The sequence below is a fragment of the Schistocerca piceifrons genome, chromosome 4, assembly GCF_021461385.2.
Source record: "Schistocerca piceifrons isolate TAMUIC-IGC-003096 chromosome 4, iqSchPice1.1, whole genome shotgun sequence".
Taxonomy (NCBI): domain Eukaryota; kingdom Metazoa; phylum Arthropoda; class Insecta; order Orthoptera; family Acrididae; genus Schistocerca; species Schistocerca piceifrons.
Genome location: NC_060141.1, coordinates 138,925,434 through 138,940,255, shown reverse-complemented (window position 1 = coordinate 138,940,255; position 14,822 = coordinate 138,925,434). Strand labels below are relative to the sequence as shown.

The 14,822-nt window shown below is 40.6% G+C and overlaps 1 protein-coding gene across 3 annotated transcripts in view; it reads left to right on the top strand.

Annotated features, from left to right (window-relative positions):
* Positions 1-14,822, top strand: part of LOC124796315 (NHL repeat-containing protein 2) — a 164,308-nt gene that overhangs the window by 11,638 nt on the left and 137,848 nt on the right. For all 3 annotated transcript variants that reach the window (XR_007016744.1, XM_047260442.1, XM_047260441.1), the window contains exon 2: positions 13,052-13,218. Coding sequence is in view for 1 of the 3 variants with exons in the window: in XM_047260441.1 (XP_047116397.1) it covers positions 13,052-13,218 (167 nt within the window). In the remaining 2 variants the exon portion in view is untranslated. The remainder of the gene's footprint in view (positions 1-13,051; positions 13,219-14,822) is intronic.

The window sequence follows — 14,822 nt, the reverse complement described above, 5'->3', positions numbered from 1 at the left end:
AGGGCTGAGTACATTCCGCTTGCCAACAGTGCTCGGCAGACCAGATGGTTACCCATCCAAATGCTAGCCCAGCCCAACAATGTTCAACTTCGGTGATCTGATGAGAACCAGTGTTACCACTGCAGCAAGGCTGTTTTCCGTAACATACTTGATCTAAATAAATATTTTTTAAATGGAGACATGTTACCTGTCAAACTGTATACAAAGTGGTCACAAACCTATGTAGCTCTTACAGTGCAGATCTGTGTGGCATCTCAAACACAATCCTGAAACAAACAGTACCTATTATTGTTGCCCCTCTTACCTTTATGATCAGTAATACTTTTTAAGTCTGGAAAATTTCCTGAAGTCCTAAAGGCTGCAATAGTTATACCAATCTATAAGAAGGGAGATAAAAACAGACTGAAAATTTATGCTCTTCACAGGTATTCAATAGTCTAACTGGCCACCAGGTGAGATTGCAGTTGCACAGTCATGCTGGAACTGAGGCAACATCAGATGTGGTGGCTCCTTTACACCCTGGGAACATTTTGGTGTACATGTGCAAGAAGCAAAGAGAAGAATTGCAGTACCGTCATTGGTAGAAGCCAACAAAAGTGATGAACCGCAAATTAAGATGTAGCTGGCTGAAAACCAGATCGATGTTGTTTTAAATGTGGTGAAACAGGAAGCCACATCTTGCTTAAAGGAAAACCTTTATCTCTGTTAATAACGTCATCAGATAATCTTAGTTCAGTGGATTCCTTAAATACACAATCCTAGTAACAGGAAGCTGAACCAATAATTTCTGTCTCTTTAAATGACATATTTTGCCCTTCATTGAGACATGTTCAGTGACAGCAGATATTTCAGGTTTGTGCAAACGTGTGTGGTGCTGATGTTTCTCACACTGTTCGTGGACCATGCATATAGTCTATCCAATATTAGCCTTTCTGCAGTGACAGGGAATTTTATGTACCCCAGGCTGCATCAGTCCCAAATCATCTTTAACAGATCCAAGAGGGGCTCTAGTTTTGGGCAAAGGCAAAAGGACACTTATGCTGGACAGACTATTTGTCGAGTTCGTGAGTGATATGTGGAACATCAACATCATACATGTTTGCTCTAGTCTGAAAAATCTGCCATCGCTGAACATCGTCTCAGTGGAGGGCATAATATGTCATTTAAAGAGATGCAAATTATTGCTCCAGCTTCCCGTTACTGGGATTATTTACTTAAGGAATCCATTGAAAAAATGTTATCTGATTACTAAGAGAGGCAAAGGTTTTTCTTTAAGCAAGATGTGGCATCCTGTTTTATCAGGTATAAAACAACAACAGTCTGGTTGCATCTTAATTTGTGATTCATGACTTTTGTTACTTTCTACCGCCGGCAATGATGCAATTCTTCACTTTGCAGAGGCCAAACATTTCACTTCTCGCACATGCATGCTGATCTTTTCCTGGGGTATAGATGAGCCAGCGAATCTGATGTTACCTCAGTTCCTGTGTGACTGTGTACCTGCAAGCTCACTTGGAGATGGCAGCCAGTTAGACTGTCAAAATGTCATACCATCAGGATGATAAAATCCACCTGCATCCCCATGAAGAGCATCAAGAAGCATTACACTGGAAAAATCTGTGTAATCACAGACCAGGTAGTTACTGTCCAATATCCCTCATACCTCTAATTTCCAGAGTAATAGAAAGTTGCACTAAATTGCAACTTTGCTTCTATTTTTGAGGATCACAATCTGATTTCCTCTTTGTTCTTTGGTTTTAGGCCAGGTTTGTCTACAGTAAATGTGTTAAAAACTCTTGTTGCAGATATTGTTGATGATTTTGAGAATAAGTCCTTCACTTGTGCCTTATTACTGGAACTAATAGTTGATTGCCCCATAATTCAATAAAATCAGAATCACAACTTTGAAAATGTTCAGAAATGCTTATTTCAGGTACTGTCAGAATAGATAATGAAAGAAAAATGTGAGTTTTGAACTTATGATGTCTCTTCTTCTCATGTTCACAAAAATTCTTGAAGTGGTAGCTTTTTCAGAACATTAAACTACGTTTCTAAGAATAGCCTTGTGGTAGCTCAGTATGGATTCTTAAAAATCTTCTGTGCTGATAAACCAATATGATACTAACTCAGTTCTGGTAGAAGTAAATAAAACCAGTTGCTATTTCCTGTAGTCTTCCAAAGGCCTTTGATTGTGTAGGTTATAAGATTTCAGTAATGAAACTGAAAATCCACGCTGTTCACTGCTTTTTGCTTGCATAGAAGGAGTCATATATTAACAGTAGAAAATAGAAAGTCACATTAATAAACGATATGGAAGAAACTAGTGTTAATTCAAATTGCAGAAACAGTAAATATGGTATGTCACAGGTGCTTTGCTCTTGATCCCCCTGGCACACTGGAGAGAACTTCAAAAACTGTTATGTTTGCTGATAACATTGATTATTTTCAGCTATTGGACTAAGTCTTGCATCAAACCTTTTCCAGTAACCAGCTTACTCCAAACCTAAAACCTCCTTCCTGCCTACCATGACCACTCACCCACAATTATTTCTCCTTTGAAGGCATCACCTGCAAACAAATACAGGGTACTGCAATGACCACCTACATGGCACCATCATATGCTAAACTATTGATGGAATATGTTGAGGAATACTTTCTAACTACCCCAGAATTCCTAACCTGTCACCTGGTTCAGATTCATTGATAACACCTTCATAATATGGACTGAGAGTAAGGACACGTCATCCACATTCATCCAGAGCTCAACAGCTTCTCCCTCACCTGGTTCTCCTCAACCCAATAAGCCACCCCGTAAAAACCCTGCTGCTCTCTATTGCCTCTAAATTTTGTGAACTTCTGTGAGTGATTAGTCGCATCTGCTAAGCTTTGTGACCTTCCTACAACGTGTATCTGTTATCATGGTATAACCTAAGCACTGAGAAAGGTTAACAAAAATTACATTCCAACACCTTTGAAAATTTCTTTCACTGAAACTGAAATTTTTAGATAAAAGCTCACTATATGTAAAACCTGTTTGACTGTTATTAAAGCTATTGTTATTATTCCATTGTTTTAGTAAAATTGAAGGAGGGGGAGGGTGTCCTTGGACACAGAAACCAACATTTACCATAGTTATCGTTTTGATAACTCGGTATTCACCAGTAAACCAATACGCCTGTTTTTATAAGTGGGTCAGGGACCAGTAGAAACTCATCTAGAATATTTTCTTCTGGAAAAACAATGCTGCCTATAGAAATGGTTCACCAGTCCTTAAGGGACAAATATTGAAAAGTGTTCTTTTAAATAAACTTTAAATAAGTATTGAAATTTTAAATTTTTTAAATAAGTATGGAAATTTGAAAGCAGCTTAAATTTTAATACCACAATGAAACTAGCAGGGTATTTAGTGTCTTTTACTTTCCCCTGGTTCAATGATTGATGACCTCAGAAGAGGAACAGACATTTACCATTTGGATTATTGACAATCATTATACATAGTAAGTTATAATGCAATAAATTGTTAACACAATAATACTTATACAGTAACATAATGTCAGCACAGGTGCAAACTATTAATATAATCAATATTAGATTGTGACTGTTGCAAATAACACATTACAGAAAAGTAAACATAATGCTTTTCCATTACAACTTTCCTTGATGTTGATCTCTGCTCAAGGATGGCTACGTCAGTACCCTGTTTGCATCAAACCTACCAACCACAATCAATACCTCCACTTCAACAGTTGACACACCTTCCACACCAAGAAGTTCCTTCCACATAACCTAGCCACCCAGGATGTCACTGAGGCCTTCAAAGACTGAAATTACCCTCCGCACATTGTTCAGAAAAAGAACTCCCGTGTCTTGCCTGCCCAGTCATCTACCATTCCCCATATACTTACTGTCCAGCCACAAAGGAGCACCCCAGTATCACCCACGACTGGAACAGTTGAATTACATTTACTACCTATTGTCATGCCCTGATGTGAGAAATACTTCTCCATTATCCTCCTCCCCTCTCTGTGATGAAGCAAGCTGGAATATTTTTAATTTCCCTCTTGTTTTGCCATCTGCCTCCTTAAAATTCATTTTTTTCACTTTTAGCTATTTACCATTAGCATACGCGAATACAATCTACATTTTCATAAAAGAGAAAGGTTGGCCCACAGTTTTAAAGAATATAACACCAGATCTAATTTTGTGCTTAGTTTTATGTATGTAATTGATTTTCTGATTTATTTTGACTATTCCTAGTTAGTATCTTTCGTTATAGAACTAAATCAGTAATTGTTTTGTAACTTAAATTCTATTGTCAACATATAAACAAATATAAATTCTGCACTAATTATAAATATTTGGAAGACGAAATGCTAGTAATCTCAAAGTATTTATTCGAAAACATGTTAGCATAACCAGCCCATAGTTAATTCCAGAGTAATTAACGGTTTTGTCAAAAGTATTGTTTGTGTAATGATAGTTGTTAATTTCATGATTTAAACAAATAATTTGGCCTAACTCTTGCTGTAGAAGAAACTGTTATAAAGACGCAATTTTTCAATGTATTCAGTTAATTTAATGAGTTAAGTTTTAATTGTAATTTCTGTAAATTTAGCTTTGAACTATGTGTAGTTTCAGCACCTATTATTGTGATGATATATAAGGGCCCAATTTTTGGTCACGAGACAAGCCAGCCAATGGCCAAGTTTCAGATGAGAAGCTTGTGTTGGTTAGAACAACAACAATGCTTCAACTTAACTGTGGAATAAGTGTTAAACAATTAGGCTGCATGTAAAAACAATGACAGTGTCTACTCCATAAGTACCTGATTATTCTTCAAGAACTGTGAACTTTGTGGTTATAGGGACCAATGACCTCAGCAGTTTAGTCCCACAAGACCTTATGACAAATTTTCTTTGTGGTTAGGTTTTACTGCTTGTGGATGTTCAACAGTAAACTATTCTAGCAGTATGTGGAGATTCGCCTGCAAACTATTAATGAGGCTTATGGAAAGTTTAAACGGTAGTGCCCTGGCCATACACATATAAATGTCTATATCAGGGGTTATGAAAAAGTGACATTAAAGTACTTTGAAATGCAACTGTGCATCTGTTGGCTACATTATTTACCGTAGTCAGCATCCAAATTACAAAGACCATTTTCCAGCCAGTGTAGCAACGCAGTACGTCGACACCGAGAGCAACGAACGAAGAAATAAAAGCAGGCAGAACCGCTATATCTCCCAATGTGTATTCTGCCTCCCATCCATCCTACACAAAATCCTTGTCCATCCCTATTCAACGCAAGCCCCATATCCCTGAAGTAGATCTAAATGTAAGATCTGTCCTATATCTGGCCTGTACCACATACTGCAGTTCTGTCACAGGCATCTCCTACCCCATTAAAAGAAGGGTCACCTGGGATCTACCAAGTCTGCCGCATCCACTGTGCAGAATCCTACCTGGCATGACTACTAACAGGCTGTCCATCCATATAATTGACCTTGCCAAACTGTGGCCAAAAGACAACTGGACTACCCAGTTGCCCAACATGAAGTGATTGATTTCAGTGACTGCTTCACAGCCTGTGCCATCTGAATTCTTCCCACCATCACCAGCTTTTCTAAACTGTGCAGGTAGTAATTCACCCTGCAACACATCCATAATTCCTGTAACCAGCCTGGCCTCAACCTGTGCTAGTCCGTTTGCTCCCCCTGCCTATCCCCTTACCTGCTCTCAGTCCAGTACTACACGTGCCTTCTATGTCACCAGCACATCTGCATACAGCTTTCCCCACTTGCATATTGCTTTTCCCTTCTCTATTTCTCTCCTCCTCCCTTTGCCCCAGCCCCCCCCCCCCCCTCTCATCCCATCACAGCCTCCCAATACTGTACCTAGCAGTCCTATCCTGTCCCCACCACAATCCTGCATGCTCCCACAGCAGAGCATCAGCATCTTCCTTCAAGCCTACCCTGCTATCCATCCCTACTCCACTCTTCTTCTGTACTTTCACTAAGTACCCCAACCAAGATTACTGTTTGCTACAGACACAGTCACAATTGGACTTTATTGCCCAGAGACAACAGTGGCCATGTGATTTGGAATGGGACTTATGTGGTTTTTGGGTATGATGATGTCCACTCTATATTCAATCTGTTAACTTTCAGACTTGTGTGTCATCTTTGGTCGCCATTCTTGAAATTTCTCATTGTAGTGGACTTGTTATGCAGTGCCACTGAATTGCACCATTGGACTTTGTGACCTTGTGATTTGTGGGTGCTAGGAGAAAGCTCTAAACTATTCAGGCTACTAAATAATAAAACTCACTTCTGCACGAACTCTTCTGTATTTGCGACAGAATCTTAATACTTTGCAACCTTGATTATAATTGGTAGTGAACAGATCTTTCATAATGTTTAGCTTTCAATAGATCACAACATGTATATGTATCAGCATGAGATGTCAAAGTGAGAGACAGATCTCCTCCCCATCTTCAACTGTTTGGGCATTTACATTGCCAACTGCACACTTTACTCTGTGATCTCCAAGGCAAAACCAAAGCACGATGCCCAAAGAATAGGCACTCTGCTACTGCAGGTGGAGAGGTTTATTTGCTGTCACGTCTTGTCGATATGCTGAGACGATTTCCGTTAGACGCAGTCTGCACTTATAACAAAACAGATCCTACACGTCTTTTGTTAGCCTGAGTGGTCAAACTCAGAACATGTTATCCTGTAGGATAGACGCATTACAAGACATTGTGAGTTGTGCTTCTGTGAGTGTGTGTTTTTTCTATGTGTGGTGTAGGTCTTAGTCCAACAGCTGAATATACCTGGCATTTGTTTTCATTGCGCCTGTCTGCCACTGAATGCCTCCTGTATGTGGTGAGTAGCAATCTATCCTTTTCATATTTTTGTACAGGTAACAGAAGCAGAGATCAATGGCCACATATTGGGTGAGTCTGTGTGTACGAGGTTCCATGCCATACAACTGAATTATATACTGAAGTGGCACCAGCATGTGGCTAAGTTACCAAAAAAAGCTCAGTTCTGACTGCATTGTACTTGCATACCTCTCTCATTGCATTAACATACAGAGGAGATTAATAGTTTTCTTGGCATACTTTCATTCAATACTGTTATGTGGCACAATCTTCTGAGACAATGCAGCTGAAGTCAGAGAGGTATTTATTCCACAGAAGGGTGCAGTAATAGTATTGTGTAAAGTTGATGACTAAGCATCCTGCAGTGACCATTTCATGGACCTTCAAGGGTTCTTGTACTTAATGTGTCAATGTATAGACTCCCTAAAAGTATTTCAGTTTATAACAAGAGTGAATTTTGGGTGAACTGCGCAATTAGCAACTGCAATACTAGAAGTAAAAATAATATCCATGTAGACTGAGCATCCCTATCTGGAGTTTAGAATGGGGTTTTATATCCTGGTTGTAGGATGAATCAGACAGGAAAATGAATATCCTGAGATATTCAAAAACAAAATAATTATTAGTCATGCCTATGAGATATGAAAATACTTGGACGTGGAGATATAAACAGCCAGCTGTAATGTTTATGTAAAACAGATGTCCACTTTGCTAGAATATAGACAGCTGACAGTTTCATGTAGAGCCACATAAATGCTTTGTTTGAAATAATAGGAAAAAGAGCAGCAGAATATTTTAAGATAAGGAACAGTGGCCTATTTCTCTCCTAATATTCATGTAAGTCAACCGGAAGTAATTCCCAAAATTCACATTCTGAGTAGATAAGCGCTGGTCATGATTTGTTGTTAGTATACTTTACAGAAGTAGTCTGCAGTTGCTGCTTATGCCTTTTATTACATAACTTGACTCAGATAAACTGTAGTTTGCATCTGTTACTAATGTGTCACTTATAATTTGTCTCAGTCAATCTCCTTGAAGACTCTGCTTCATTATACGATTTACAAAACAAGATGTGTAAATGACTGAAAAGATGAATGAATGAACAAAGAAATGAGAGACTGTGGGGAATAGGGTGGGAGTGCGGGGTGAGAGAAGTTAACATCCTGGGGCTGGGGCAGAGTTTGTTCTGGGACAGAAACTAGCATAGATTGTGAGGGCAGGAGGATTAAGGGATTGAAGGATGTGTTGGAGGACAACTCCCATCTACCTAATTCCGAGAAGCTGGTATTGGGAGGAAACATCCAGATGGCATAGGTTGTGAAGCAACCATTGAAATTGAGGATATTGTGCTCAGCAGTGTGTTCTATCAATGGTGGTCAACTCTGCTCTCTGTCACAGTTTGGCAGTGGCCATTCATTTGCATGGACAGTTGGTTTGTAGTCATACCCACGTAATATGCTGTGCAGAAATTATAGTGGAACTAGTAAATGACATAACTGCTTTCACAAATGGCCTTGCCTCTGAAGGCAGAGGATAAGCTAGTGATAGGACTTAAGTACACTGCTGGCCACCGTAAATGCAACACCCTGAAGGAAGCATCCGAATCAAGTGAAATTTACACCATGAGTTTGCAGTGATGAGATATGCAACTGATTAGAATTTCAGCGCAGACGCACATCACGCGCGCCTGTGGCGCCACCTCATAGCGCCATTTAAGGCTTGGCGATTTCGCCGAGTGTACGTTTGGCACCTGTGTTTACCTTGTGGTTGTTTCACAAGACGATCAGTTATGCCTCGTAGACAACAGCAAACATCTTTTGATCAAGTATCCGAGTTCAAAAGAGGAAGGATAGTGGCTTACTGAGATTGTGGATTATCATACAGAGAAATCGCTAGTCGTGTTGGACGAAACCAAACAACTTTAATGCGGATATGTGACCGTTGGATGCAGGAGGGTACGACGGACCGACGTGGTCGATCGCATTCACCTCGGTGCACCACTGCACATGCTGATAGGCAAATTGTGTGCATGGCAGTGACGGATCGCTCAGTGACATCCCGAACCGTAGCACAGCACATTGCGTCTGTAACGCATCATCTAGTGTCTGCACGTACCATTCGACGCCGTTTACAGCAGAGTGGTCTGTCCGCAAGACGTCCATTGCTTCGTCTACCGTTGACGCAGAACCACAGACGTCTCCGTCGCCAATGGTGTGATGACAGACGGATGTGGACGGCAGAATGGAATGACGTTGTCTTTACTGACGAGGCATGCTTCTGTCTGCAGCACCACGATGGTCGGATTCGAGTGTGGAGACACCGTGGAGAGAGGATGCTGGACAGCTGCATTATGCACCGCCACACTGGTCTTGCACCGGGTATTATGGTATGGGGCGGTACTGGATATTACTCTCGCACGCCTCTAGTATGCATTGCCGGTACTTTAAATAGCCGGTGCTACATATCCGAGGTGCCGGAGCCAGTTGTCCTTCCTTACCTTCAGGGCTCAGCCACAGCCTTATTTCAACAGGATAATGCGCGACCATACGTGGCACGCATTGTCCAAAGGTTCTTCATCAATAACCAGATTGAATTGCTTCCCTGGCCGGCTCGCTCTCCGGATCTTTCGCCGATAGAAAACATGTGGTCCATGGTTGCTCAACGAGTGACCCAGATTACATCTCCAGCTGCCACACCAGATGATCTTTGGCAACGTGTGGAAGCTGCTTGGGCTGCTGTACCCCAGGAACACATCCAACGTCTCTTTGACTCAATGCCGAGATGTGTGGCAGCGGTGATCTCCAACAATGGTGGCTACTCTGGCTACTGATTCTGGCAGGAACCACATGTCACAGACGTCTGTAAACGTAATCATTTGATACTTGGTCAACATGTTATCTACAAAATAAATTTTGTTGTGCTACCTCTTGTCTTTCTTGGTGCTGCATTTACGGTGGCCAGCAGTGTACAATGTGCTGGGTTGTTGTATCGGACAGGTCTTGCACGTGGATCTTCCACAGGGCTATAATGCATGTGGAAGGGGAGTGAAGGTGTAAGAATGAACTATGATACTGCACAGACTGTGTGGATGGTGGAATACCACTTTTGTTGGGGTGGGAATTATTGTGCGTAGGATGTTCTTCGTTTCCAGATGCTATGATAAATAGTCTAAACTCGAGCAAAGTTTATGGTTCAATTGTTCTGGTCTGGGATGTTATTAGGGCAACCTCTTTTGCAGGTGGTTCATGGGGATGGTCAGAAGGTTAGAGGTTTAAGTGGGCATTCAGGAGGGAGATCATTCAAATCCACATCTGGCCATCCAGATTTAGGTTTCCTGTCATGTCTAGATATGACTCCAGGCCAATGCCAGGATGGATCCTTTGAAAGACCACAGCCAATTTCCTTGAAAAAATCTGAGTTTGTGCTCCATTTCTTATCACCTCGATGTTGACAGAACAGTAAACCTTAATACAATAATGCAGTCCCTGTGTTGTTAAGAAGAATGATGCAATGTTACCTTGAACATGCCTGCATGTCCCTTTAACAGGCACTGTGGTGAGTACAGCCATTATGAAATACATTAAATGTATTTGCAGTTGTAAATACGAACAACCATCAGATGTATGAGGAAATGGTGTCAATGAAAATTTGTGCCAGGCAGGATTCGAACCCAGATTTCCTGTTTTACATGAACAGTAATCTTAACTGCTTTGTCTATAGCCACACGAGTCACGGCCAGACCCAAACTTCTATATGTCATTGTTTCTCTGTTACAGCCTGTACTCATACACGTATTATGCAGTTATACAAAATTTCAGTGCCAGTGGTGTTAAGAATGATGATGCAGTGTTCCTTCGGAGGAATGACATATGGAAGTTTGGGTCTGGTGAGTTGCACATGCATGGATAGCTGTAGTGGATAAGGGGACCCTCCGTCTCCCCCCCACCACCCCCACATAGAGTGGGGAAATCTGGGTTCAAGTCTTGGTCCAGCACAAATTTTCATTTATTTATTTTTGTACAGCTGAGGGTTGTTTGCATTCACAACTGCAAATACATTTCATGTATTAACTTTACCTTCAGACTATATGGGAATGGTTTCTTAGTGTGAAGGGGTTAGCAGCCATCAAAACAGCAGATTCTGTTGATGCTCAGTGGGCTTGATATGAACAGAGTTTTGGATGGAACCATCAGTCAGGTGGAACTCAATGCCCAGAAGGCAGCGGAGTACTTGGAGAAGCAAAAGGGGGAGAAAGTGTTGAAACCATGAAAGAATGAGGATAGGGTGTCTTGCCCCTGGGCATAACTGCCGACAGCCTGTCCATGTGAATGAATGGTCATTGTCAAACTGTGACCAAGACCATTGTTACCTCCTGTGGTAGAACATGTTGCTGAGAATGTTGTAATCAATTTCAATGACTGTTACACACCCTCGCCATCTAGATCCTTCCCCCCACCCCTCCTCCTGTAACACCAGCTTCTTTGAATTATGTAAATGGAAGTTGTCCTTACAACACATCCTTTGATCCTGTGATCCTCCTGGTCCAGCCCCCCCCCCCCCATTCCATTCCTGCCCAGGATCCTAATGCCGCTTCTCCTGCACCCACAACCTCTTTCCTGCAGTCTCCTGCTCCTTTGTTCTGCCTCATCCCCCCAATCAATCTCATTGTGCACTGTGCACACTCCTCCTGCCTCCAGTTGGAATGAACTCACTCTTACCATATTGATATCTGATGCCCAACTCTCTCTCCCTCTCCCTCTCTCCCTCTCCCCTCTCCCCCTTCTCTCCCTCTCTCCCTGGCTTCAGCTGCCTTCTGAAACCCTTCTCCTTGCTCACAACCTCCCTTTTTCCCCTTCATCCACTTCACCTGACACAAACTATCACCTCAGTTGATCTGTAGTGCCGGCACAATGTAGTCAGCTGGGATGAGGTAGCCATGCAGACATGTATATATTTGTGTGTGTATCCTTCAGCTCTAGAGAAAGATTAGTCCAATAGCTAGCAAAATTCTCTATCTCATTTATGTGCCTTTCATTGACTGTGTGCCTCTACTGTTGGATGAGTCATTAGCCTTACTCCTTAAATTATTTACATTTCACCAGCACATTCTATTACCATATAATATATAATCATAGCTGTATTAATACAGCCTCAGAATTTGTTTGTGATAGCTTTCTGCACCCATGAAAATTTTTGTGCTTTATGGGATCTAATCATGAGAAATGAATTAACAAAGTCATTATGTAAAAAGCTCTTACACGGTGTATGATTAAATATAATTTGCTATGCTGTCTCTATGTTGCACATTGTATTATCTTCCAGGTATAATAAAAACCACAGTAACATAGCTATATTCATCAGGTTTAATGTTTAAAAAGCAAAAATCTGGAATGAATAACTAATTATGCAATTAGCATATGCATGATCTGTTCACTATTCTGACAATTGGAAGAACTGATTAAAATATAGTTATTCTTGTCTATAATGTTTACTGTAATGGCACTCCATTGCTCCTCAAATGGTTTTCGATGGATATGGTTTGTGTCGAATTAAATCAGTTGTTGCTGAGGGAACTAGATTAAAAACAAGACACCAAAAATAGTAGATGAGCTTTTCTATTTGGGCAGTGAAATAACTGATGAAATCCGAAGCAGAGAGGATATAAAATGTAGACTGGCAATGGTAAGAAAAGCAAATATGGATTTAAGTATTGGGAAGTCTTTTCTGAAGGTATTTGTCTGGAGTGTAGCCTTGTTTGGAAGTGAAATGTGGATGATAAACAGTTCACACAATAAGAAAATAGCTTTTTGAAATGTGGTTCTACAGAAGAATGCTGAAGATTAGATGGGTAGATCATGTAACTAATGAGAAGGTACTGAATGGAATTGGAGAGAAAAGAAATTTATGGCACCACAAAGGTGGGATCACTTGCTAGGACACATTCTGAGACATCAAGAGATCATCAGTTTGTTGAGAGAGATGAATACAATAAGCGGGATCAGATGGATGTTGGTTATGGTAGTTATTCAGAGATGAAGAGTCTTGCACAGGATAGAGTAGATAGAGCTGCATCAAACCAGTCTTTGGACTGAACACCGAAAGAACAAAAACAGCAACAAAAACAACAACATTGTTTGTGGCTAATACATATTATGGTGTTCTTTTTCAGATCTTGAGTGGTTCAATACCAGCAAGTCACTATCATTGTATGATGACCTGAAGGGAAAAGTAGTTGTACTTGACTTCTTCACATATTGTTGTATTAACTGTTTGCACATACTTCCTTATTTGAAGACCCTGGAAGATACATGTTCTGTAAAGGATGGCCTGGTGATTGTAAGTAAATGCGCTACCTATAGTAATGATTAAAAAATCTTAATTACCTTAGATCATATGTGTGCAGTTAGATTTTGTTTACTTGTTTGTTTAGTTATTTAACTTGAGGAAATGCCTATGTTATTCTTTGTATTGAATTAATCTAACTGAGTACTCTCCATCCCACTTATCTACTATCTGATAATCTTCAAGGAATCTCTTGACTCTCACATTCCTTCACTAAACCTGAATATATGCAGGCTTGCACATTTCCAGCATTGTATGTCCGTTTTGTTGTGTCTTTCCTTCCAGTGTTCCAACACTTCCAGTAATACTGAACCTATAATTTTGAGATTTAATTTATCCATGAAAAAAGTAAGCATTAACATTTGTGTATTAAATTTAAACATAATACCAGCAACTTTATAGTTCTCTCTTTTATCACTACTGTTCACACTGTCACACTTACTGTGTACTCAGAAAGTTTGCATATTGTAATTATTGATGTGATGTGCGTTAGACATTGGTGCTTAAAACATCTATCAGGATTAACCGAAAGAATTTAATTAAAGTAACCAGATGAAAGATGAGAAACAAATAAATTCCATTTGTCTTGTTTTCTGCAATTCAGTGTATCACATCCATCAATAGAATACGAACAGATATGAAAGGAAAAAAAAACAGTCAGACTTTTTATAATGCCCTCCAGACTATAATTCTCTTGTTGTACATGTAATGCCTTTCAAGTTAAAAGTTGCCTGTCATCTGGATTCTGAACTCATTATGGATCATTCCAGCTACTCGCAGAAATAGATTTTTAGCAAAGTTCATTAACTGCAGCATTGTCCTCAGAATTGATCATGTTCCCCTGGTTCTGAATGGAGTGGGAGGCTTGAACCTGTGACTTAAAAGGTTTTACGAGAAGCTAGGCTATGACTATAGATGTGTACTATAGGCTTAACAGGTGCACTGAAAAATACAGGTACTAGTGCTGACACTAACAAACTCCATTTGTATAGCAGTACGGTTTTCTGAACTGGCTGTTTAAGAACTGAAGCAAAGGAGGTAGGACGACAGTTCAATCCCGCATCCGGCCATCCTGATTTAGGTTTTCCGTGATTTCCCTAAATCGCTCCAGACAAATGCTGAGATAGTTCCTTTGAAAGGGCACTGCCGACTTCCTTCCCCATCCTTCCCTAATCCTATGAGACCAATAACCTCGCTGTTTGGTCTCGTCCCCCAAGCAACCAGCCAACCAACCAACCAAAGGAGGTAGCAAATGTAGGAGTTGTCTGGCCTTATAGATCTTTTTGGCCTCATCATACAGGATGCACCATGTTGTTTTAATCTCTTGCATCTTCCTTTCCTCTTGGAACACACTGCAGTCCCTAATCCAGACAAGGTGATCCCAGAGCAATTTAACACTTTAGAAGAGATGAACAACTGACTCCTTTGCATGTGGCTTCATCACATTTGCCCCAAGTGGCTTCTGCCTTACATCCTGCAGTGGTATGCCCACAGCATTGGCATTTAAAACGGCACATTGGGATGAGGGACATTGGGTCACAAGTTTAATTTAAGAAAACACGCCTTGACATGCTCTGGGAGTTTTGTGTTATTGAAGG